The 26,453-nt window shown below is 34.9% G+C and overlaps 3 protein-coding genes across 8 annotated transcripts; all 3 read right to left on the bottom strand.

Annotated features, from left to right (window-relative positions):
* Positions 1–154: 154 nt before the first annotated feature.
* On the bottom strand, positions 155–10,562 carry LETM2 (LETM1-like protein). Of its 4 annotated transcripts, XM_088879850.1 has the most exons (16): positions 10,373–10,562; positions 10,044–10,121; positions 8,588–9,272; positions 8,196–8,508; positions 6,829–6,975; positions 6,622–6,719; positions 6,429–6,521; positions 5,011–5,137; positions 4,162–4,226; positions 3,905–4,079; positions 3,131–3,325; positions 2,997–3,044; positions 1,830–1,976; positions 1,605–1,687; positions 993–1,108; positions 155–556 (listed from the first exon to the last, which is right to left on the bottom strand). In XM_088879850.1, exons 3-16 carry the CDS (start codon positions 9,187–9,189, stop codon positions 474–476), a joined length of 2,292 nt encoding a protein of 763 aa, XP_088735976.1. In that variant the 5' UTR covers positions 9,190–9,272; positions 10,044–10,121; positions 10,373–10,562; the 3' UTR covers positions 155–473. The 4 variants fall into 4 exon arrangements, with proteins under 4 accessions (XP_088735976.1, XP_020549076.1, XP_020549077.1 ...); XM_020693417.2 differs by lacking the exon at positions 10,044–10,121 and having other exon boundaries at positions 10,373–10,561; XM_020693418.2 differs by lacking the exon at positions 10,044–10,121 and having other exon boundaries at positions 6,622–6,710; positions 10,373–10,560.
* A 3,950-nt stretch (positions 10,563–14,512) lies between these two features.
* On the bottom strand, positions 14,513–17,794 carry MEE49 (Ribosomal RNA processing Brix domain protein). Its single transcript, XM_011078796.3, has 9 exons — positions 17,341–17,794; positions 17,162–17,245; positions 16,963–17,032; positions 16,531–16,613; positions 16,318–16,397; positions 15,609–15,707; positions 15,417–15,519; positions 15,013–15,102; positions 14,513–14,901 (listed from the first exon to the last, which is right to left on the bottom strand). The coding sequence occupies exons 1-9, from the start codon at positions 17,677–17,679 to the stop codon at positions 14,863–14,865; spliced, it is 987 nt and encodes a 328-aa protein (XP_011077098.1). The 5' UTR covers positions 17,680–17,794; the 3' UTR covers positions 14,513–14,862.
* Positions 17,795–19,246: 1,452 nt separating this feature from the next.
* On the bottom strand, positions 19,247–25,546 carry LOC105161183 (GPI mannosyltransferase 1). Of its 3 annotated transcripts, none has more exons than XM_011078794.3 (8): positions 25,297–25,546; positions 24,757–24,853; positions 24,456–24,538; positions 24,221–24,300; positions 22,332–22,747; positions 21,407–21,589; positions 19,940–20,487; positions 19,247–19,838 (listed from the first exon to the last, which is right to left on the bottom strand). In XM_011078794.3, the coding sequence occupies exons 5-8, from the start codon at positions 22,600–22,602 to the stop codon at positions 19,524–19,526; spliced, it is 1,317 nt and encodes a 438-aa protein (XP_011077096.1). In that variant the 5' UTR covers positions 22,603–22,747; positions 24,221–24,300; positions 24,456–24,538; positions 24,757–24,853; positions 25,297–25,546; the 3' UTR covers positions 19,247–19,523. The 3 variants fall into 3 exon arrangements, with proteins under 3 accessions (XP_011077096.1, XP_011077095.1, XP_088736046.1); XM_011078793.3 differs by having other exon boundaries at positions 22,332–22,668; positions 25,297–25,545; XM_088879920.1 differs by lacking the exon at positions 25,297–25,546 and having other exon boundaries at positions 24,627–24,765.
* Positions 25,547–26,453: the final 907 nt, after the last annotated feature.

Here is a 26,453-nt window from a genome sequence, read left to right as displayed (position 1 = left end):
TATTGCCGCCTCATCTCCACCATATGCATCATCAAGTCATCAGGTATCACAGTTAGGCAGTGTCTCCACGATTGTTATACAGTCCTCAAGCCAAGATAGCATCAGAGTCAAGTACAATAGTAAGAACGCAAGCAAAAAATTCACTCACAGGAAAGAAGACAATAATTGCTATATATTGGATCTAGATAAAACATATACAAAGAATAGCAACGTAGATAGACAGAGTTATGCCTTAACCATGTTGCTTGTTTAGACATCAGTTGCTCGTATTTCCTAGATTGTGCAACAGATAATGTTTATTTATCTGTCAAACCTAGACATTATCATTTCCTTTAATTGAGTGGCAAAAATGGAAAAATTCGCCCAAAAAGTTTCAAACCATATGTAGCTGTTGATAGATGTCAACTGACTCGGAAAAAAATTAATAGTTGAGAGAAGATACTGATCCGGAGAGACTGATCATCAATTTCTTGTTATGCTTTTCCTCCTTCAGCATTTTCAGTTTCTTCTTCTTCGTTGGCTAACTTGATAATATCTTCCACAAGAATTTTTCCCTCTGTCACAAGTACAGGAGCAGAAGCATCAACTTAAAATTAAATGAAAACAAGAGTTCCAGTAAATGGAGTCCGTGAATTCAAAACATAGGTGAGAAGCAAATGAGTGGGGATATAGATAAGGCATAAACACCTCCAATGGAAGTAACAGAAGCAGCAGCGGCAGCAAGAATGAGACTTTTATTCAATAATTATTCATTAGCTTCTACTTTTATTTTTCTTCAATAGATGCAAGTTGCAACTTTTAACAGTCATTTTGGCTACTCAATAGGAGGGTCAGATCTCTTTGTTGCCAATAAATTCAGAATTTTGCTCACCATTCTATGGAGGCTTTTCAGCTCCAACAAAGAATTTAGCATGTAGCCACAAGTTCATGATATTCATATGATAGAGAGAAAACTATACTTGGGATAGAATGTGGGGAAGGGCTCAACTAACCTCTATCCTTCGACAGTTTTTCAATAAGTTCTTGAATTCCAGCCTCATCTGAGGTGTCTTTCAGGTACTTAGCAGCAGCTGCAACCTCCTCAGGAGTCACTATGCCATCATAATCCCTAGCCATCGATGTCGTTTAAATTACTTACAAGATTTATTTACCGAATCATCAAGAGTAATGGAAATGCAGGGATCTACCAAATGCACTTTGATCTTCACCAGGACATATATTTGAAGACCATAGACTCTAAAAGGCAAAAACAATATTCTAGAAGATAGTCATAGAACTGTTGAGCCATATTTACCACCCCCATCGACTCAGAATTGAATCACATAGCAAATGGATAAATCACAACGAAATTTAAACTTTGTCCCAAAAATTTGAAGATGAGTAGAAGAAAATGGCAAACAGCTTTCACTACCATCTCAATCACCTTATGGCAAAAATAATCATGTATCGGTGGTCAGCTTACAAAGATGAACCCAGAACAATACCTCAACTGCTATGACACTAAGAGAAAGATGGAAGAATTATGCTGAAGCCGCTTTTTCCTTTCAAATGTAAGGGGGAAGACAACAGTGAGATCAACAAAGCTGCAAAGATTCTAGAGGTACCTATCGAGCAACTGCCACCGATTGCCAATTTTTGCATCTACGTCATCAATCTCCTTTTCAAGCTTTTGGAGCATAGCATCAACCTAGAATGTGAAAATACCAACAAAAGCTTGAGATACCTTTATCTAATAATTCTCCATCCAAAAAAATCAAATACGTACAAGATGGAGGCTGTTCACAAAGAATATTGAAATAGCACATCAGAATATATACAAATTATCATACCCTGTTTATGAGTGCTGAAGATACTTCATGGCCAGCGGCCCTCTCGGCAGCGTGATCACTTTCCTCTCTAGCTGCCTTATATGCCTTTCTGGCTTCTTCTTCTCCATCAGTACCCTCTTTCTCTACCATGTTTTTGTATAGCTCTATCTGCAAATTTCACATTAGCAAGGGATTTTAAGGGCTGTGATCCACATACCAACTCCACATTTAATATTTGGAAATCCTTTTAAGATATATTTAGCTTAACATACATGAGAAAAGCTAGATCACGACATATGCATTCATCCTAAACATAATGGGTTAGCGTAATGACAATATGTGACATTTCATGGGAAACGACGGATGTCTTAGCCTGCAGTGTTTAAAATGAAAGATATAGAGCAGCGAACATCAAGATTAAGGCGGAAACATATACTGACAAATGCTCAGATTCTTTATTACCATATTGTTGCCACAAAGTCATACAAAAATGCATATATTAAGAGACTTTGTCTACCGTAGTTGACTATGTACAACCACACTCCCTGATATTTTCCAGCATCAACGAATCGTATATGGCGACAAGAAATACTAGGTTCAATGCATATTCAAAGACGACATAGAACATTTTCAATAAACACTCTACCTATGCAAACAGATAGTGATGAAGGAACATAAGTAATAATCCAACAGATTAGGAAAAACAAAAACGAAGACACCAAAATCAATAAAAACAAGGGACTTAAAAGATGGTGTATGAAATCTTTTTTTCTCACGGAATCTACACTTAGCTTCCTTGCCAGACAGATAATCAGAAGTACGCGAAACAATTTGAGTTCAAGACAAATGAGGGAGGAAAAAATTGGCGGTATTATGACGGTCAAGATGAATTGAGAATTAAGAGAATAAGGATTGAACATGGAATTTTAGTCAAGTTAAAACTGAACAAAAGGAAATGGGAGATGAATCAGAAATGGAGAAATGGAGAATATTAAGATGAAGATGGCAGCAGAGAATAGAAAACTGAGACTTGAAGAAAATTGATCTGTTAGAGCATTTGATCTTTAAAGTAGACAACTTTATCAGTTGCGCTAAAATTGATTACATGGCCAAGAGCTTCTTCATAGCTTCAAGTTCTTACACATGTTAGTCGTCACAAAAAGATAATAAACAAATATCTGTGGTTACCTCTTTGTTAACAAGTCTTAAGAACTCTTCACGCTCCCTCCTCACAGACTGAAAGCAGCAAACAATTCAAACATTAGGCCATATTGCATAAAGCAACTTGGGAAATATCAAGAACAAAGCATCTAGATCCTTACTGATGCAGATGCTAATACAGCCAATGCACGACTGAGCTGATAAAGTTGCTCTCTCTTATCCAAAGTTTTTGCCCTTTCACGTTCTTCTGCTTCTTTTGCGGTTGCCTTTACCATCTCTTCCAAGGCCACATCCTTCTGCCCGGAGACTGATTCCTTCAACCTAGCCTGCTCCTCCTCCTCTTTCTCTTCCTCCTCCTATAATCAACAACTTTATGACTACTACCAGTACCACAAAATCAAGAAATAATGTGAAAAGAGGGAAATTTTCAGCATTGACTCTGTATCAGTATCACAAAGGAAAAAGACATTCATGCAAAATAGAACTCTTATAATTGTCAAATAGCTACAGGTAGAACTGAAGCATAGCAGATGTAAGAAAGTGTTTACATGCAATGAAAGTATAAGAACATGACAATAAACAAACTAAGAAAAGTTTGTCGGGTGAGTTCCTACTTGAATGACCACTATAGGGAATTCCAAAGAAGTAAAGTACATGACTGCATTTAACAATAAGAGCTACCATATTTTAGATCACTTAACATAAAAGTCAAACATCTTCAAAGGTTTGTCGTAATTTTTAAAGTTTAAACAACATAAACACAGTGGATAATAAGTTGAGAGAAAGTAATGACCATCATATCCATGAACAAAAGAAGGATCAGGGGAAGTTATTGGGCAGGTGGCAATTTTCTAATCAAGCCTTTTCCATAATAACAGTCATTATTTCTTCTTTCCATGAAAAGGAGAGCCCATTAAACATTTGACAAATCAGACCTTGATTAATTCTTCTTGCATTTCCAGAAACTCTAACTTCCTTCTCCTTTCAGAGACAGAATCTTCGGATGGCAAAGCTGTTACTCCAACCGTGTCCACCACCTCATCAGGCAGAGATAAGAGCGTAGCTTGAACAGCTTCCTCAGGCTTCACTTTACCAGAGACAGTGAATGCTCTGTAAGAAAGCATAACGGAAAAAGTAAGTTTCACAAATGTTGGTTTTGCATAACCATATGGATAACAGCAGTTTAGGTTACCTAGACAAAATCAATAAAGATGAGGGTACTGAATGATTGAGGGACAAGTCCAGCCAATCTTGAAGCTGCAGACAAATATATATCCAAATTTATAAATAAAAATTTACCATTAACCTACTGATCGCAATAGCATATAAAGGGCATAAAAATCCATCATGCTGATATGGAGAGCCACAAGATAGTTTGATACAAACTCAACTATAAGCAGAGAGGGATTGCATCATATCATGTTCAGTAGCATGATTATACAAAACAAAGAGAGAACTAAAAGCACTTTGTGTTGAGTAAATTAAAGACAATATATTACTAATCGAATCCAAAGACCCAAGAGAAAAACCATATAGTTGACGTACAATACAGTTAGGTCCCTAATAAAGGAATAAGCAGACGATCACTAGCTTCTGTGCTTTGTTTTAAGAAACAATAGTTTGTCATAAGCATTCAAATTTCAGATGCCTTGAGGTTTTGCTTCTTCTTGGAAAACTGGGGGGACATATCAAGGTTGGTCAAATATGGGAAGCACGTGGGCTCTGGGAAATAAAGACAAACTGTTATCTAGCCTCCTCAATCCCACTTGAGAAACTAGGAGATAGAATTTAGGATATATACAAATTTTGGGAAGTTTAGCTCCAAGTGTCTGCACTTGTCATCAAATTCAAGTTGCTGGTAACTTGTACAATCCACTTCATCACAAAGTACCAGATGGCAAAGGCCATCTGCACCATGCAATTTCCAGTAAATTCAAAGTTGTTTCTGTCGTATTAGATATTTAGACAGACCAACATTTCCGTTTTCCGCTATTAGTAAGAGATTCTATAACATGAAAAAGACTTTGAAAAAATAAGCAACCTGTTTTCTCATTTCATCAACAGAGAGGAGTCCAAGCAACCCACGCTCTCGACATGCTTGGCGTAGCTCCTCCTCCGAAAGGGATTCTATGCCCTCAGCTTGAATCATCTTGTCATCATCCTTTATCCTTCAAAAGAAACAGATGTTTCCAAAACTAATAAAACATAACTCAAGTTGTCTACAACAAGTGAGTTTTTCTTACTGTAAGTGAAAATGGCATCTGTTTCTTTGTTTCCCATGGCACACTGTCTATTTTTAGTGTGACTGAACCAGTTTTCATGCTCTTTTCTCTTTTGTCCCTTTCATTGTTTGATGTCTTTTCCCTTTCCATGCTCTGTGTTGGTACTACGTAAACCCTGGATCCCAAGGGGCTATGCAGTGTTTGATGTTCATTACTAAATCTCATGATAACCTTTTGCAAACAAATCAGAAACTTGATGGGAAGTTTCTCATACTTTGAAATCGTCATTTTTCTTCACAAAATAAGCTCCCCATCAACTAGTAAGCTGCTTTAAAATGTAAAATCCGAACTTTCAACTTTCGACATGCCTGAATTAGATATCAAGTTTAAAGCTGGCACCTTTCAGCAACATGTTTAAAATAGTATACCAGACAAATATAGACAAACAGGAAAAAAGGAAATTGATAATATAACAGAAATCTGTAAGCTGTTAGATGCATGCACATAGGTCAATATTCAATAGATCCAGTGACCTGTGAACTATTACAATTACATACTCTTTTTAAACATTAAACTATTCGTTAAGTTGCTAACGCCTAATACATTACAGTGAAAGTTTAACCATTTGAAATGATTCCACCAACACTAACTACAAGTCAAATGAAGAATATTTCAAATGTCAATCAATGCAAATGAGTCGTTTCTCTGCGCACTAAGGTGCTCTTCCTAATTTACTTTCTCAACTCCCAGCATAGTTCACCAGCCTCTCCATCCTCTTAGACTCATCATGCTTCCTTCCACTTCCCTCATTCAGGAGAAAAAACAAAACCCTTTCTGTCATCCAGTGTTATTCTCCCACTTGTTAGAGTCCATAGCATATGGCCAAGGGATCAAACATCCTTAGTAACCAAAGTCCCCTAAGCATCCTCTACAACATCAGGAAATCCTCCAAAATCTAGAACTCTACATGAAAAAATTAAACACCACAAAACAAGAGGAGAAATGGCATAATCCCATAGAACTCAATGTGGACTATAAAAGTATGTAAATTGAAAAATCTTATGCTATCAGAGAAACTATATATTTCTTTCATCTGATGCACATACGTCAACAGCGAACTAACGATCATTAGTTAAATACTTCATAAGTAGAACAAACTCTACGAATATCCACTAAAAACTCATTGTCCATTTCAAATCACTATTTAAATACGAATTATAGAACAAAATTAACTTACTTGTTAAGTCTTTTCCGAAGCATATAGCGAAGGTATGCATCAGTACCGTAAGGACTGATACCCATATATTTGCACATGGTCATCAACCGGGGTCTGCGTCCAAGAATAGATTAAGGATCTTTCACATCAAAGCGACTTCAGAACCAACTATTGAAGATGAAAGAAGTCCGAATTATAAGTACATCTAGATTACCTGCTGATATTATCCAAAGTGAGCTCATCATTAAACAACTTGGCGAAGCCCAAAATATCTTCATTAGATACATGTGCCCCCGTCCTGACCTGGTCAAACTCTCAAGAGGAGATTATTCAAGAGAGGGTAACACCATAAAAAAGGTCAAAATAAAACTCTAAAAGAACTCTTGGTGCTGGGCTTGTTTAGAGAAGAAACGCGTCTTACTTTGTTCATGAATTCATCAAGATCTTCAGCTGTTTTCTTTATTTCCCCGCTCCTTGAGCTCTGAACTTCCTTCGCCATTTCTTTGACTGTTTCTTGAAGAAACTTCGCATACTCTATTCTCGCATTTAGCCTCTTTTTCAGGGCCTCCTACAATTTGAATATTTCAATTGAGATACATTTGAACATATATAATAAAGAATGCAATAGGCATAGTTCTAAATCAGACTAAGAAACACAGAATACAAGAGGCATGGTTCTAAATCAGAGTAGAGCAACATATGGTGGCCCTAAATTTATTCTTAACTAGAATTCCGTTCTCCATAGCAAAAAGAAAATGATTAATCTCAAAGATGCAAAAAACAGGGAACTTCTTAATATTCATAAATAATATAGTCCAGATGGTAGTATATGGATAACAAGAATTTCTGGAAACGTTCTAGAGGCTGCCGGATCAGTAATCTATAGATTTACAGAAGGGATTAAATATCCAACTGAAATAAAAGCAGATGCACAGACAGGTTATCCTACATAAATACATCAGTCTTACTAAGTCATGTACACATTGCACACATCCAAGACATTTTTCTTAAACCATCATTTCTGCTACCACCTTAATATCGCAAGGAGATTTATGAATTAGATAAAATAACTATGGAGACTTCGATATGTGCATCTTCCAGTCTCTAATTTTAACAACAGTCAAATATAGACGTTTCTAACACCTCCACCATAGATTTGAATCGTAAGAATAAAAATTTGAATTAACCAAGTAATGAGCTCTGCCCGCCAAAGAAACTCATCCTTTGTTGTAGCTTCCAAGTTGTTCCTAAGTTCTTAAGTCAATAGCAAAGTAAGTTCTGTCTTCATGCAGGTGATTTACAGCCAATCCAAACTGAAGAGGAACTTTTGGGGTTACTTGCTCTCCGCAATTATGACCATTTGAATAAGTAGATCGAGTAGCTCAAACTTGTCCAAGCTTACGTGTACCATTTTGTTCTTCACCCATCCTAATTTCTGATCTACTAATGAGAGGGAAAAGCCATAGCAGGCATGCAGGCACATATGTTTACTGGAGTTATTGATATGGTCTACAATTATTAGTCTCACGGAAAAATTATGGCTTCACACATCTCAGAGATGTACCAGTATGAACATCATTTTTCAATATCTACAAAATTTTGTGCTTCTGCGAAAATGGTAGGCAGTGACAGGTCATCATCCTGTATATCTGTACCCAATGGAAGATCTTAAACTCATAAAGGTTGACAAAAGGAAAACAAAGGAAAAAGGAAGCAAGTTAATTATCTCAAACACAAAAGCGAAGAAAAAGTTCAGAAAATCTCTTACTTGGATCCATAAAATTGTACCTGTTCTTTCATCTTGTCCTGGAAGGTCGATGGTAGCATGTTGGGAAACAATTTCAGGAATACTGGCAGCAAGAACTCCATGAATGGAACTATAATGAAGACAGCAAAAGGAACAAGCCTGAAAATGTCGGCTGTTGTTCGTGTGAGCTGTTGCCTTTCCCTCCTGGATAGACTCTTTCCACTAGCAAGTTTTAACAATAGCCTCAGGCTTATTCTAACATCAACCCATAGTAGCTTTATACCCAACCAGTAGTGCTGTAATGTAGATTTAAACTCCTCCTTCCAGTGCTGCAACTTTTTTGCCCAATCCTCCCTATGTTACGAGGGGAGAGTAAAGTCAGGCATGATAAAATATTTTGGGACAACAGAAATGTGAAAACACCAAAATTGACCTGCTCATAGAGGCAACAGCTCGCAAAGCTGGACCAATTCCTAAAACCATAGCCCAAATCCTCTTCAGTATAGAATTAGCACCCTTCTGGGAATCTTGCAACTGCTTGGCTTTGGCTTCAGCTCTGGCTTTGATAGAGCTCAAACCTTCAACTGCTTGGTCACATTCTTCCGCTGAAGGTTCCTTCTTCTGTTTCATAGCTTGTTCTTCATTTTTATCATCACCACCTCCTAATTCAGGTTGACCTGCCGCAGCGGTTGAAAGATAACGTACATACTCTGTTGCCCACCTAAATCCCAAAGGATTAAATTCCCCATGTATTCCAATCTCACGGTGCAATGTTGGAAGAGCAAAAAAATTATTCCCCAAGTACTTTTTTGCCAAACTACGTTGTGTCTCATGTTTGGTCAGAGAATATGAATCTTCTTTCTCTCCAGAGTGCTCACCTGAAGATGAAGAACTAGGCCAGCTCCGGAGCTGTGAATCGGGATTCCCCAACAATTTTCCACGATCAGAACATAAAAACCGTTGAACCAAGTGGTGGGGACGCTTAACAGAATCAAGTAGACACTTGTTCTTTTGCAATATTGCTCTTGAAGCCATTATAAAGGAATTTGAATATAACTAAGGTAGCATATCCCAATATTACCGATAATGACGACTGCTTGGCAGCAATGGGATTCACGCTGCAAGGTGGGGCTAAAATCAGGAAATAACACAGAAATATCTTAAAAAATCAAATTGGCCAGTAAGAAAGCTTCTAATATTTCATTCAGAGCTAAGAGCTTCTGTAGCTTAATGCAGCCCCTACCAACTACTCATCTTGCTGATACTTGCCAAAAACAAATTTCTCCGTCTATTAATGATGCTTCCACATGAATTAGAGTTGATAACTTCATAGTTGGCATTAGTATAATGACAGTACTCTACATATTTCTGTTGTGTAAAGGATGAAAAATCATGCTTTATGAATCCAATTCCACCAACATTTATTTATATAATTTTTTTCTAAAGCGCATACATGCGAATTTAAGTTAATTCAAATAGGATCCTCCATCTGCTTCACCAATCCTTCTGCGCTTTATCACTCATTCAAAATATTTTGGTTTTTCTATCTTAATATATGAACTCACATGTCATACTACAACCACCAATCGTGCAGAAACAATTACAGGAACCACCCAAATTCTAAAATGTCTGTAATCCCTCCCATTGAATGTCAAATTAAACTTTTGACTTTCTCATTTCTCATCCTAACTGCACTTTCATCTCCAACTAATTTGTCACACAAGAACTAAAAGCATCTTCACATTTAGACAGACCTTAATATTTTGTAGAAAGTAACCGTCTTTTGTAAGTTCATCTATTTGCATAAATAGTGGAGAAAGAGCAGTTCATCTAGTTGCATAAATAGTGGAGAAAGAACTCAAACTTTTGTCTCATCAGCAAGTAGTAACCTGAAGATATTTCCCTTTCTACGTTCTCACATACGCAGACCATCGCGACTACCTGTGCTTACTATCCTCTCCATATAGCTACCGTTGCAACATATTCACCACAAACACAACAAAAAGTTGCTCAGAAATTCAAAACGTAGAAGCGATAATCCTCAGAAGAGTACATTACAGAAAACACTAAAATAACAAAACATTAAAGCATTTATGCAAACAAACACATGACTAATCCACACACACTCGCACAAATGGCGTAGAAACAATCCGTAATATCTCAGCAAGACATGGATTATTGCTAGAAAAATCGAAATATAAATCTGAAAATTACTGACCTGAGAATGCAAGAAGCGATCAATCAGAAAAAATGACACTTTTATTTCCTAAGATTTTCCTGAAATCAGAATTTGGGTCAAAAAGATTTGTCGGAGCATTGTAGAAGGTTGATTATGTTTAGAGCATGAGTGAGGGAGAGGAGTTGCTATAATTCCGTTGCTAACTTATTCAGTTGTACATTTCTGGACAATCTCTGCACATTCCGCTACTTTTGTATTGGTGGTCAAAGGTACTACTACTCTTTGCGTAAGCTGGATGAATAATAATAGACATAATTATATTTATACACCCATATCTATAGTTTATTAACAAATAATCCTTTTCTTTTACATAATTACATAAATCGCTCGTGACGATCGAAAATCAGGAATGGTTTGTTTAATAATATTAATATTTGAAATAATTACACTCAATTTTCCTAAAATTTGGTGTAATTATACGTAAACTTTTTATAATTTGAAACATTACATATAATCCCATGAAGTTTGCTTACATCTGACAAAAAGTCCATCCATTAATCTAAATTCACTAAATTTAATTATATTAATAATTTTTTTAAAAAGAGTGTATATTTACCCACGATTGACTTATTATTGATTTATTGCAAGTCAAATAAAATTTTTTATAACTAAATTACCTCCATACATTTTCACAAATTAATGCATGTAAGGATGTATATGTTCAGCGTTATAACGTTAGTTTAGTCATAAAAAAAATATTTTACCTACGATAAATCAGTTTAGGGTAAATATCTATTTTCATTTAATTTTTTGAGTTTTAACTAACGGATGGACTTATTTATTAAACGGAAGTAAACCTCATGAGTGTTAGACGTAATTTTTCAAATTACAAGGAGTCTATGTATAATTACACAAAACTTTAGGAAAAGAGAGTGTAATTATCCCTTAATATTTTTGTGGGTGTATGTGTAATTCTAAAGAAAGAAGGGAAAGCTTGTGTAAATAGTGTTGACGTTTTTAATAGGTGTGTATTTGTAATTATTTAAAAGACGAGTGATTTTTTTTAAAAATAAATCATAGTTAGTGGGTGTTAATACAATTTCTCATAATAATATTAGTAGTAGTACTAATAGTGAATTTTAAAATTAAAAAATTAAATAAATATACATTTCTAGATTAATTCTTTTTTTCCTTTTGAATATGCATGGGGTGTTTGTAATAATTTTCACTTTTATACCGGAAATAAATTATAAAAAAAAAGTTAGTAAAAATTGAGAGTATTTAATAAATAAAAGTAAAAAAAAATAGAGTATTTGAAAAAATTATTTTAATATTTTATAATTTTGTGAGTCAATTGCATGCATTAGTAGAAATGTTTATAATTTTTATCTTAAATTAATTTAATTTAAATAGATTAAAAGTATAAATTATAAGACGAAAACAATTTTCATTAAAAAATTAAGAAATGCCTAAAGTAAGTTTGCGCAAACACCTTCGTTATTTTAATTCCCATATATGAAATATTTTATAAATTTCGATCATAAAAATACATTGTAGCATTTATTTTTCAATTAAGAATCTAAAATAAGTTCACTAATATAGTACGACTTTTGACATTAGTTGAGAGTGTGAAATCCCAAAGAAATCATCTATAAAATTGAATTGATCGTTTGAAATTTCAAGGATTTAATTAATATAATCAAAATACTAAATACAGAACAATTAATTAATTATTACAGTTAATGAATTAGTCAAAAATTAACTAGTAAACGACACGAATTAAACTATGGATCGTGTTTTTTTGGTGTTACAACCCAATGATTTGAGCTAAATGTTTCCTTTAAAAAAAATCTACGGACGGTCATGTTACTATTCTTTATTAGGGTTTTTTTTTAAAAAGAAAAAAAGTGGATAATCGAATTATTTATAATTATAAAATAAAAATAAAAATTGTAGCATTAATACTGCAATGTTTTTCACTTTGCAGTATTTGTGTAATTTATTTTTTTTTAATTTTATAATTTTAAATAAATAGTGAATAATCATATTTATCTCTATATTCTAAGATGTCCAGAGGGCTAAGATAGGCTTTTCTTACAAGGAATATCTCCTTTGTGCTGATTAGGCTTTTGGGATATTCTTTTGACCTTTTCTAACTCTAAATTCATTTATCCAAATGCTTATATACGTTGAAAATTGATTTTTATATGTATTTTATGTATAATGCAATCTGCATAAATATGTACAGAATACAGGTACGGAGTTTGTGTCTTTTTGTTATGACCCTCCATATATATTTATGACATGCGATACAAGAAATAACACTTACTTATATTATATAGTGGACATTGAAATTTCTATATATTCCCTTAAATATTTAGAATATGTAATAGTCTCTTATTTTACCATCAATCGTTATGGTTTAGTGGTTAAGGTCGAACATTGTCCCACTTTCGAATTCTTACCAAGGTGTTTAGTGGAGTTGAACATACGTCCTGACATGTATGTTGATTCCCACGTTATTAGGTCTTAGTTTTTGATAAAAGTAAGTAAATTATAGGGATTCTGACAAACGCAGTTGTGAATTTGTAGGCTACCACCCCTACTTACCCATTTCGTCTACCAAAAGAAATTATCTATTAACAACATTGTAGTATTATAAAACATTTCTTTCCCAATAGGAAACTTCACATAACTCTCAAACTTATATATCAAACACATAACATCATTGGCAAAAGAAAAAAAAATAAAAGAAGTAAAAAGACAAATATAGTCCATATATTTGGACACAACATCCATAGGTTCTCAATGTACTACAATGCTTGTATGATCACAAGTGTCGCAACTACTACTGCAGTACTCAAGCTTGAAGACCTGAACTTGGGGTTGCCAAAACTCGGGACCGAGTTCCTCGAACGTGTGTCAGGCGTCCCCGTAACGCACCCTAGAGGGTTGATATGCTGGCCACACCGACCGGGCAACGTTTGAGCCTCGGTAACGTTGATCCCTGCTTGCTCGGCTTGATTGGCGCCCTGAATAGTCATCAGGCTGCACAAGCACTCCGGCATTGATCTGATAACATAGTCGAGGGGCTGGCAGCAGGTGTCAGGAGGACGGTTGTTGTCGTTGAGGTAATTTAGACATGGCTGAAGCTGGTTCATGCACTCTTGTTGTTGCACTTGTGCTAGATTTTGTGACACCAAGCAAGAAAAGATGATGATGGCCATGGAAATCCCACAATGCGTAGCCCTATTCTTGATTTCCATGTTTGTATTTACTTTTGTGTATGATGAACGCAAAGTTAATTATGAATGGGTATATATATATAAATACAGAAATGTTTGTGGGTTTTTGAAACAAGGGTACGTAGGGGTTTGAACAGACAGGTGGGAGTTGGTGATCAAACAAGAGAACATCATTCTAGATCCACAAGACTTGCAAACAATAGGAAGGGAATGGCTGCAGATAGTGTTAAATATGTTGAACTAACTTATTTTTTATTCTGAAAGAGAAAATTGGTTTGAATTATAACACAAGAAATAACCTAAAAAAATGTTCAACATATGATTTTAGCCTACATTCTAATGTTCTAATGTCAACCATTCAAGCTGATATTGTTTATCAACAAAAGCTTTTGATCCAACACCTGTATGATCATAAATAAGTCAAAGCTAGTATCAAAATTAGGCAAATGACCCTCTTTTTATTTATAAGTCTTGATTCAACAAATTGTTTGGTGTTGGGAGAATCTTTCCAATTCAGAAAACTGATCCTCCAACATTTGGTTATACAAAGAATTTCAATTCACAATATATTTTTATTCGCAAGGTAATGTTACGATTTTTTAAATTGTATTTTCATCATAATATAGAATATGCTTCGCAAATGAATTGGATAAGCCTAAATTCCCCTTAAATCAAGACTCGGGAATGTTCCGATTATAGCCCTCCAGTATCTAAGTTCAATAGATAGTAAAAAAGAAATGCTTAAGATCGTAAAGAATATTAGAGTAATAAAAGTTGTATCTAGAAGGGTGAGGACGAGTACATATATATTTCTTAATTGTATGATTTCATCAATTGTTCATAGTGAATCCCTACATACTTCTTTGTAGAATCCAACCGCGATTGAGTCGAAACAACCCAAGCAAAAATCCCAACTTGTCCACAATTCGAAATATAGTAGGAGGTAATGCTTCGTCTATAAACTTTACGCTAATTTACATTAAAATCTGACTGTATATTTCTGCTGATAAACTCAATCTTCTCTCATAGTATATAACATGGAAGGAACAGTGTCATTAGTTCTTATACACCTCTATAGGAACATAAATTTAGAAACTAAAAGCAAAGAGGGGCTCTTCTTTCAGACATGGAGGGAGAAATTCTGCAGCAAAAATGACAAGTACAAAATCAATAGCTCAACTGGTCAGCAAAATCGTTAACATCGCATCATGAGACTTGGTATCCGACTCCTTTTAACTTCCACATAGCTTTGAAGTTCGCTGATATATCACATCTCAAAGTAGATCACAAGAAAAATCTCCTCCGGCTTGTATCCATTTCCGGCTGACATTGAAGAGACAACAACTAAGCATGAGGAACTCTTATATATCCAATGACAAATATCGAGCAAGTCCTAATGCAAAAGACAGGAAGTTCAATAAATTGATCGATTACCTTATGTACCCATTCATATTCGCCTCCTTTCGTATCAAATGTTCCATGCTGTAGACTGATAAGCTTCAGTGTGAAGCGAGGACCACATTCCTGCAAGTTCGACATAACAAAAGATTTCAAGACTTCGTTGTCCAAATTATCAAGATCATGCAGTTTCTTGCAGTACAAAGTGAAGGCAATCTCTGGTATGTTAAATCTCTCCCTCCCGAATTTCATGTTGCTTGCACGATATCTTTTCCAGCAACCATTCATGGAAATTTGTTGATTTAATATCATGTGAAGCTTAAACCAACTCAAACAAACTAAAATATCATTCTGTCTAAATGAACGCACAACAAATGGGCTATAAATGTCCCAAGTGAATTGGAGGGAGAGGGTCAGGGGGAAGGATCAGTGATACAAACCTGAAGCCTGGCAATCACTTTCTCCTGAGGCTGGGCGTCCTTATCTTTTTTTCCTTTACCTTTTGATTCCGGCTGTTTGCTTTCCTTCGTTTCGAAAATGTAACTTTAACATGCAATAATAAGAAATTAATATATTTAGGTCATTGTTGAGCAGAATGCAAAGCAACAATATACACAGACAAGAGTACACACCGGTGATGGCGGAAGAATATAAAATCACGTTGATTGTGGAAGGTAACAACCCTCCGACCACGGAAATTAGGGTCTTGCGGGAATAGCGATTGTATTAGTCTGAATAAAATAAACAGCGATAACTTCTGTCAGTTTCAATTTAAACATATACATGTAGAATGACAATGAAATGCGGCTAAGATAGACATGATAACGTAACAAATGCAGTATTGGGAAGTGTCCCAAATCTTAGATGATGATAGATTTAGAGCTCCAACCGGATTAGGAATATTTATATTTACACAACAGATCAGCTAACTAAAAAGAACACATATCTAGACGGAAATTGCAAGAGAGTGCCAAAGGGGTAAAAAGTAAGAGAAAGAACGAGACACAAGTATAGCGGAAAAGGCATATGATTCTCTAAATTAGGAAAAGTTCAACTGCAAACCACCTTAAAGAAAAGTCAGGCTTCATACTTTGCGTGCATATTTATTATTCAAAATCCAAATCCATCCACGTTGTACATCCACAACTATGCGAGCAATTCAGATCAAGAATGAACTCCTAAACAGAACATTCTGTAATAGAATGGGCCTTCTCTATCCAGGAAACTAATAATAAAAATACCAAAAGAAATGGGAAGCTATTCAATCCGAGATTCAAATAGCTGTATGTGATTTGGCCTAGTTCACCATTCATAACTTAGTTAACTCATAGCAGAAAGTACCTGCCTACACGATGCCCCAAGCGTGTAGTGAAATTATTCAAAACTAACTCGGGCTGGTGACTGGTCGGATTTCCATGATTCTGTCAAATTATGAGGAAGACAATGACATAAGTCTTGGGATTCCATACGACACTATGCAAAAGCAACAACAAGTCACAAGTTCTGGACATTGATTCCAGTTCAGATACTGCAGGAGCCAAGAAATCATCCTACCTTAATGTCCTTCCGCAAAACAAGCTTTGAAAGTTTGAAGTGGGCAGTTGGGCCATCAGGTAATGCAATAATCAACAGGGCATCTGCAGCAACTTATACGAATTACTAAATGCGACTTTTACAATACACAAATTCAGCTTTTTATTGCTCCTTAATAGGCTTCAACTCCCCAAACCCAATTCCCCTATCCCAACCCAAAACAAACCAACACCCACTCCCTTCCTGTTTGATGAAACTATTACTAAATCTGCTAAACACATTCTACAAAATACACACCCTTGTAGATAAAAAGAAAACATTGCATAGGCACAACTTCAGGCAAAGGATACTCCTATAGTAATTGTATCAGCCCCCAGTGCCCAAATGCCTTACACATCAAACATATTGCATCAGTTAATATTATTTATGAGTCAAAGCGGAGCAGGGATCGACCTGGTTCCCGACGGTTGGTGTGAATGACTATGATTGATGTGAAATCTTTCTTTTTTGCATACTCAACAATCTGTAGGAGTAATAACAATTCAAGAATCACCCATTGTTCTTTGAACTAACCTATATACCAACTCAAACATCATTTAACTGGAATTGGACATGAAAAAGAAAAAAGAAGACAAACGTGTATACACTGAACCTTTTTAAGGTCATAGGTTCCTCTCTTGTGGTAATGAGCATTGGGAATGACAGAGAGAAGGTCTGTAATAAAAGAGGGTCCCCTCTGTTTTTCATTTCACAAAACCCCCATTAGCAAATAACAAGAAGAAGTAAATAATATATGACAAAACCCATCACTTCCAACTGCAGGAAACTTACCGTAGAATTGAAGCGGGAAGTCGTGATCAAGACCTTAGGAATGCACTCTTGTTTCAAGACTGAACTGAATTCATCAGCATCATTGCCCGCAAACAGCTCCTCATCGTCAGGCTTGCACACGGTCTCGTCAAGTTCACGGGTGTTCTCGATGGTGCGAGGGATTTTTCTGGGAGGAGGCTCCTCCCCCAACTCCAGGGCTCTCTTCTCCTCGGCCTCACGAGCCTTGGCCTTCTTACGCTTCTCCACCTTCTTCTGGTGCTTCAGCTTGGCATGCACCGCCGACCTCTTCTCCTTATTCTTGATGGCCGATGGAAGCAGAGTCTCCTTTTCCTTCGTCATCTTCTCCAACACGGCGGAAGGAGTGGCGCGCAAGGAGAAATCGTTGTGAATGGGGAAGCGGACAACGGAAGCGGCGGCTGTGAAGGGGAAGAAGGGTTATGAGCAATCGTTGGGATGTTTTAAGTATTTTAAGTACTTTTTTCAGTCAATTCTCACAGTCTGCCAAATACTTAAAACATCCCCAAAAGTTACAAAAATTACATATTTAGACCCAACGGTGGGCTTTGGTTTCACTTTTAACCTTACTAATTATTGCAGCACGTATCATAATATGCATATAATAAATAATATTTTATACTTTTTTTTAATATATTATAAATTATTTATATAATAAAATAATAATTAAATATTTTTTTATGTAGGAATCTTATCTATCTTAAATTAAATTTATATTTATTTAGAAAAAATTATGTCTAAAATTAGTATGTGTATATATTAAGTTCTACGTTCAAGCTAGGGGTGTGCAGAATTCTATTAACCAGCCGATATTTAACCAAATCAATGTTTTTATAAAGGAAACAAAATTATTTTTTTCCTCTAGTTCAGTGAAAATTAATTTTTTTTATTTTATAAAATATTTTGATAATTTTTTGTAAATAAATATTTAATATAATGCATATGAATTTTAATATTACAATTTCAATCCATTACGACAAATGAATTTATTCCCTATATATTAGAGTTATTAATCAATATCTCATATTTTGATTTTAGCTGATATTAAAACATGGTATTATAGTTTATATGTATTATTTGGATATTGAGTATTGTACTATGAAATTTGAATTCAAATTTGTATTTTGATTTTGGATAAATGAATGGATTGTTATTGTGTTTTTTCGATTTGCAAGTTTGAGTTGAATTTCTAAATATTTTATTCATTATACATTTTATTTTTAGATTTTGATATTTTTGTATAGGTATTTTTGAACAAATTGAAAAAATACGAAAATTATTTATATACATTTATTTTTTCAAAAAACTGATTTTTTTCGGTCAAAAAAAAAAAAAACAAAGAACTCATGCTCGATTCGGTTAACCGAAGTGAACATCCCTACTTCAAACTTAGGATATGAATCCAATTTGTATTTATTTTAAATACATCAAATTTTTTTGATTAAATTTTATATCATAAAAAAAAATCATATCACTAATTATTTATTTTTATTTAAAAATTTATTTTTCAATCACTAACTGTGGTTATTGAGACAATGAAATTATGCATGTATACCCGATTATGAACATATTTTTGTTTGGAGTGTGACATGTAAGTGGTATAAGATCTTAGTATTTATAGAGGGTGCTATATTGAGGAGTTGAGATATAAGCGGGGATGGATTTTGGGTCCAAAGTGGGGTGGAGCTACTCTCGCGTCTCACTAAACTTAAACAATGTTGAGTATCCATTCTAAGCAAACTCACCCAATTGCTATTCCTAATTATATAAATGGTGGGGTGGGGTGGGGTGGGGTGGGTCTCTCATCTAACTAAACTTAAACAATGCTGCATATCAATTCCACTGTTTGCAGGTTGCAAATGTATGTTCCCATTGTTTTACCTGACAAAAATGACACCAAAGCTAATTCATTCACCCCTTATAAACACAGTACATATTTGGCACCAAGCCAGCCCTTCTCACTGAGGCGTCAGCCAGCCCCTCTGCCAGGTCCCTCATTGTAATCATATACTTTCTAAAAAGATATCACTTAAATTGTATACTTTTATGATATCAATCAAACACTATTAAAAAGAAGATCTAAACAGGCATTAATATTGGTGATACTGTTCCAAAGTTCCAAAAAAATAACCTTCAAAAATGTTGCGCTGTTCACTAAAAGCGAGACGTCACCTTTCATAGCCTTGCTTGAGTTTGCCTCCCTGCTTCAACTGTTGGAACAGAGGACTGTATAGATGGCTACAAATAGTATTCATAATAACAAAAGTATTGGCTGCCAAGAACAGTAAACTTGCTACCCAGAGTTGGAAGAAGACATTCTTTCCTCGGAATTCGAGTAAGTAAGCCCACGCTAACCAATTGGTTTGAGCTGCAATCCACAAAATGATGCAGGCTAGGCCTTTCCAGACAAGCTTTATATTGCTCCATGGCAATATTAGAGGCAACAGACAAAAGAACCAGACAAAGTATTGTGCTGTTATGACCTGCACATGAAGATAAGCACTGACTGATGCTGCCATAAATTGCCTAAAACTGATAATACTTCGGCAAGGAAAAGAGTGAAATATGATATATTTTCACTTACCTTATTAAATGCCACGAATGCCAGTGTCTGCAGAAATAAACAGAATGGCAAGTCAAGGGCGAAGCGGGAAATCAGAACTAGTTGGACAATGAACTGAGGCAGAAAGGAGATGAGCTTCTCCAGGATGGAAAACTCATGCTCATAGTGGAGATATATGTGGTAGAAATATATGGAAAAATTGTGACGCGGATCTGTACGGGTAAGATGGTATAGCAAAGCCTCGTGCAAGAAATCCCATCCATATAAATGGAAAGACAATCCTGTCAAGACGAAGAAAGTGGATGCAGAAATAATCCCGAACATGACTCTTCTCCAAGTGATCATGTTTATGCAGAAGTTCCAAATGTACTGTGTAGTAGAAGTTTTTGAGCTGCTAGTAGCTGAGGATGGTTTTAACGTTCTAGAGCTCCATTCAACAAGCACAGGCTTCTTACCAGGTTGAAAATGCCGAGGATCAAGAAGTAAGACAATGGGCAGTGCATATATTATTGGATATATTCTCATGTGAACAACAAGTCCATACCAAAATGCAGCCTGCAACACATGCCCTGTTTGGTCCAGAATTGGAGAACACGGATTATGATCAATATCTTAACAATAGTTTGTACATATAGGATATATACATAGAGACACACATTCGCATATACATATACATATATATATATATGAATGTGTATGCACATGTATGTATATATACGCAAATGTGTACAAGTGGGTGTATTGTAGGTAGATTAGTAAGATCTGTGGCGCTTAACTGCAAATGCAAACACAAATGGTAAAATCAGGGAGCACCGTCAATCATTTTTAAGATTCAGACATAAACTTTAGTTGTATTTGAATCCCTCATGTTGATGGATCTCCATCGATATGCCATGCTTGTAAAGCATCCATTTCATTAACACATCAAGATAGTCGACTTTCTAATCACAAATGCACAAGTATATTGGTGCAGTATGAAGCCTGAATAATTTTTGTGATTTTACCCTTTCAATCGCTCATTTACAAAATTTCCATTTTAAACTTGTTATTAATCACTCTAGGAAGATGCTTCTCCTCTTAAACCCTGCTTGAGTGGGGTTGTCATGGTGCTCCAGTCAGTATATATTTTGTACATATTAACTCCATTTGAACTATGATTGTGTTTTTAACAATTGTACATTACCATAAAGATAAGCACTTGTCTAGACACATGAAACAAAAATCACTGATTGGTATTTGGTAAGGAAGGCAGGATAATTTCCTTAAACACATATTTTACGCATTCAATGCAGGATTTTCTTTCATAACTATTACCTCAGAAAATCTAAAATTCCATAAACCTTTTTATGCACTAGGTTAGCTTATAAGTTTCTATTGATAACCACATTCTCAACACGCGGCTAAAGAAACAAAATGATCCACATTAATAAGACAACATTTGCAAGGAAAACTACATGAAGAAATAATTCAAAGGTATAAAAGTTGTACCATTCATCAGACACGTTAAGATCCACAAAATCATGGAGCAGATAATGGGCTCACAGTTCCCACGCGTTCCAATGGTGAACGTAAATGGGTTAAAAAGCCATACCATCGTAGAATAGGTGCATAATTTCTCAGGAACGCCACGTAACTTCAGAATTCTTTGGATAAGCAACCCCACAAGTAAATCTGTCATGACAATTTTTAAAGTATGATATATCATTATCAGATCTTCTTTGAAAATTAATATACTCTCGAACACATATGCAAGCGATTCACAACTCAACACATATGTTAATGTGCTATCTTCCCTGAGTTTGGAATCCTACAACATTTCACAGTGAAGGAAAACTTTCCAGGTTTTCCTTTCCCGAGCACCTACACCCTAAAAACTGTAGAAGGACTGACTTAATTTCAATGAGGTACTATCTTCCTTTTTTATCTTCTTACGTTTGCTGAAAGAGGAACATATTATCGACAAACTTGTTTGTCAACTAAAATTTTGGAGTTTGAATACTGAAAATTAAACTAAACACTATAACACAAATAAACATAAACCAAGTTAAGAGCCAAAACTAGACCACAAATTGTAGAATCTACTGAAACAAATATTAAATTGATGTACATACTACACCAATTAAGTCTAGATAAGAGTGCTTCATGTTTAGTTATCACTATGTTCTGCGGAGCAACAAATCAAGATAGAATCAACATCAAACCAAAAAGAGCTTTGTTAGATATTTATTAATATAAGCATTAAGAATCAAACACTTAATGCTTACCAATTTAGTACTAAACATGTTTTGTTCTTTTTGTTAATTTACCTTGGTTTGGCATTCCACATAATAAAAGATAAGCAAAAAATTTTCTATCTAACATGGTTCAAAAGCCATTTTGAAACATACTTTTTCCATTAATTAACATAACATACCTGATGCGGAAAAGAGAAATTTTCCCCATGTTTGATGGAGGAATGAATTAGGCATCAGAAGAAAGGCTATCAGTGGTGAATAGCGATATGTTGATCTTTCATAAGGTGATTTTCCAGATGCCATTAAGGTTGCAGCATCAGAAAAGACAAAATAGTCTACGTCCGTGTATCTAACCTCCATATTAGCATCTTGCCACTCCCCATATATAATTAAAAAGACACGAAAGAGTGCTGAAAAAATAAACAGAGATTGGAAACTTATTCCCAGCATTGCTAATATTTGGAGCCAATTAACAGCGAGCTTGAGTCATAGCAGGCACAGCTTCAATGCAACATCCTAAACAGTTGAAATAGAAATACAGTAGTGAGCATTCCATTGTCCATCTGCTATGCGAAGAGGATGTATTACAACACAGCTGCAAAAGAGTACGGGATCCAAAAAACTCTATTGTCAAGAAAGCTACTATGAGGATATAAAAACTGCTACAACATAAGTTACATTCACATAAAAATAGCACCAAGAAACCCTCTTTTTTTGCCTAAGAATTAGGTAGAGACAATGTAGAATCATGTCTTGAAATCAATTTAAGCATTTGAGAGTAGTACTTCTGCTTTCTGAAGACACTAAAGTAGGCACATAAACCGCCAAAAATAACATCAGAACACCATCTCCAAAAGTTCAAAAATGTCTGAGGTCAATGCCAAATAGGGATGTCATTTGGCTTATTTATGTTTAGTCTTACGGTTTTTTCCAATTTATGTCTTAAAATTATCTATCGAATTACCTGCCCCCTCCCCTCAATCCTCCCCACCCCTCGCGGCCATGCCCCCAAAAATCCAACACACTTCTGACTTGCAAGCATCACGACTGACAACTGGGCCTCAAAAGAAAATTCTATTGTTTGCTCGTTCTTATAGAAAAGTAAGCAAATCATTGCCATCACAATGGCCAAGCTCCTTTTGGATGAAATGGATGACCGTAATGAATGGTTGTCAGGGAGTTTGACTTTTGATAGTGATGAAGAGAATGCTACAGTATTCGAGAATGATGACTTGACTTGGGGTGATGTTGCACGAGCTGCCGGGGTTGATGAAGATGCTTATAGTTTGCAATCTCAATCTACAATAGAACCAGGGGACACATCGAATGCGTCTTCTCCAAAAGCTAGCAAAAAATCCTCTTCATCTAAATATAGTGGACGCCGTCTAAATCTTATTGATAAAAAAGAAGAGGAGGAAGAAGAAAACTTCGATGTTTCTAATGAAGAGGAGGCTGAGTATAGATCTGACGAAAATGCAGATGATGGAAATGAAAGTGAAGAATCTAATCTAGTAGAATCAAATGATTAGATTAGGCTTATTTGTTTTTTGATAAAATATTTAGGATTTATTTGAATCTTTAGGACTTTTGCGATCCTTCAATGGTTCAACATTGGTCGTTTTAATTATATGAAGTTATTATGTTGAATTTGTTATTTTATATGTCTTATTTAACTCCTTATACATTAATCTAGTCAAAGTAATACTAATTACATAAATATATAGATTATTTCTTATATTCGCGCCATGGCGCGCGCTGCGCCGTGCACCACGGCTCCAGGAGCCCTTGGCGCCATTGTGCGCCATTGACTACTATGAGAGCAGTAAACATAAAAAATAACCACTGCTGCTGTAAAGAATCTGATTTCACTTTGATTACTTGTCCGAATAAAAATCAGAGGTTCCCTCAGTAAATCAGAAGTAACTCAGCCCTTTTAGTACAAATCTTCTTGCAATTGTTGGGATTTGGAATTGGAGAGAGAGTAAGAAATATCAAATAAGAATAATAAGGATTAAATATAGCAACAAAAGTTACTTGTCCTGAAATATTGAGAGAGTCAAGCTCCAACCTGGTGGTGGGAAGTGTGTTCACAGTTGTTCCTCAATCACTACTCTCTTCTCCTGATTTTGAGCTTCCCCAAGAACCACTCTAAGAACATAAGTGAAATGGCTTTTATCACTTTATTGCCGCAGAGAAGAAAAAAAAAAATTCTTTCTTCCAAAAATAAAATCAAGAATTCAAGAGAGCTCCAAAAGCACTTAAAAGATAAGCTAAAAGCTCATAATTTCAGCAGCAGAAGTTACTTAGAAAAGGTTTTTCTCTCTTCTAGGAATCTCATGGTCAATAAGGGAAACATTCTCGTGGTGCTGCAGGCCTCTGTATAAAGCTGCACAAAATCACAAGGCAAAATATTTGAGGATCAGAGGGGATAAAATAAATAAAAAGAATTGAGAAAACTTTGAATTCAGACACACCCTTGTAAAAAGAGAGGAAGGAACCTAATCTCCCTTTATATGTTTTTTTTTCTTTTTGTCCTTAGCAGTTATGGAGTCAATAGAAATCATGGAAGCAAGTCCGGGTTTTTCCTTATTTGAAACTCCATACCATTCATATCCTTTGTTTTGTCTCATCATTGTACTGATCTTCAATCCTTGCAGAAATATAGCGTCTTCCAGCTCTCCAAGATCGAAAGCAGATCGCTCTTGATAACAAAACAGCATGAGAAAAGAAAAACCCATGTCAGAAATTAATCCAGAAAGAAGAATGAAAACACCAACGGAGAAAAATGAAATCTTTGCTTTATTTAATGATGATCTCCCTCCCTCCCTCTTCAGAACATGGTATGCCAACATCTCAACCAAGAAATCGAAATAAAAAAAAAGAACTCTTGAAAAATTCCTTGCTGTATATATTAAAGGACCATTTCAAAAGACAGAAAGTCCACTTTCTCTGGGGCAAAAACTCAAACAGGAAGAGCATTTACCAATTCATCTCTCTTCTGCTGATTTTGTAATAGGAGAAAACCAAATATACACATCACATCCATATCTGGACGAAATGCATTTACAAGAGGAACTAGCGCTCTGAAACATCAGAAAAGCGAAGGGGCTAAACATTAGATACCATTCAGCAAACCCATCTTACCTTTTTGCTTCAAAAAATCATCACAGCCTCACACATCGACGCAGATTAAGGTTTAGGGTTAAAAAGCACAAGTATAACAGGGAAATTCCTCTGGATCTTTTTGCTTCAAGCTACCACCCGACGATGTGTTCAACGGCCTGTTGCTCAGCTTCACCAATGAAAAAAATAGGAAATCCGGTGGCCCGTCCCTCAAAACTAGACTCTTGCTCGGGGTTCCGGTGAAGTGAGGGGAAGGAAAGGGAGGAGGAGTTATTTAATTTTTTATTAATAAATAAAAAAATTATATTAATATAATTATTCTAAATATATTAATAAAAATAAATCACGACTCGTCATTAAAAATAAATTTTTTGAGCATTTTTTTTTATACAACTTTTGTTTAGTTTTTTTTTTTTAATTTTATTTAATTAATTTATTTTATAAGTTAATTATATAAGATTAATTTTTTAACAACCAATCAAAATTAAAAAAATTATAATATTAAAATTATATTAATTTTATAAATTACAATTAAGTAACAAATATAATAGTGTATATTTTTTGTATAATTAAAAAAAATACAATAAAATATACAACAGACGCAATTGTGGAATGGGTGGACATTATATTTGTCTTCTTAATCGTATACTTCATTGTATTTTTTTCAATTGTACAAAAAAATATACACTATTATATTTGTCTACTTAATTATAATTTTGATATTATGATTTTTTGGATTTTAATAGATTGTTAAAAAAATTAATTTTATATAATTAACTTATAAAAAAAAATTAATTAAAAAAAATTAAAAAAATATATATTGTTGAATCTAGTTCCGCAACAACATTTAATCGATTCGGTGGTGATGAAGATGAGGCGCAAAAGGAGCCAGTACAAAATGTGGGCAAGGAAATAAGAAGATCTAGGCGTCAACGCAACAGACGCAATTGTGGAACAGGTGGACATTTTTTACATTAGAAATTGTATACTTCATTGTATTTTTTCAACAAAAATTAATTAAAAAATAAATAAAATGGTTGAAGTTGTGATATTTTACAATTGTACAAAAAAAATACTCTATTATATTTGTACCATTTTATTTTTTTACCGTAACTTATGAGAGATCGTACTAATTTACCGTAACTTTTACGATTTACTACTCCCTACGTCAATAATGA

The sequence above is a fragment of the Sesamum indicum genome, linkage group LG4, assembly GCF_026168435.1.
Source record: "Sesamum indicum cultivar Baizhima isolate 11 linkage group LG4, ASM2616843v1, whole genome shotgun sequence".
Lineage (NCBI taxonomy): Eukaryota > Viridiplantae > Streptophyta > Magnoliopsida > Lamiales > Pedaliaceae > Sesamum > Sesamum indicum.
Note: the sequence above shows the minus strand (reverse complement) of the source record. Positions and strands in the feature narration are given on the sequence as shown.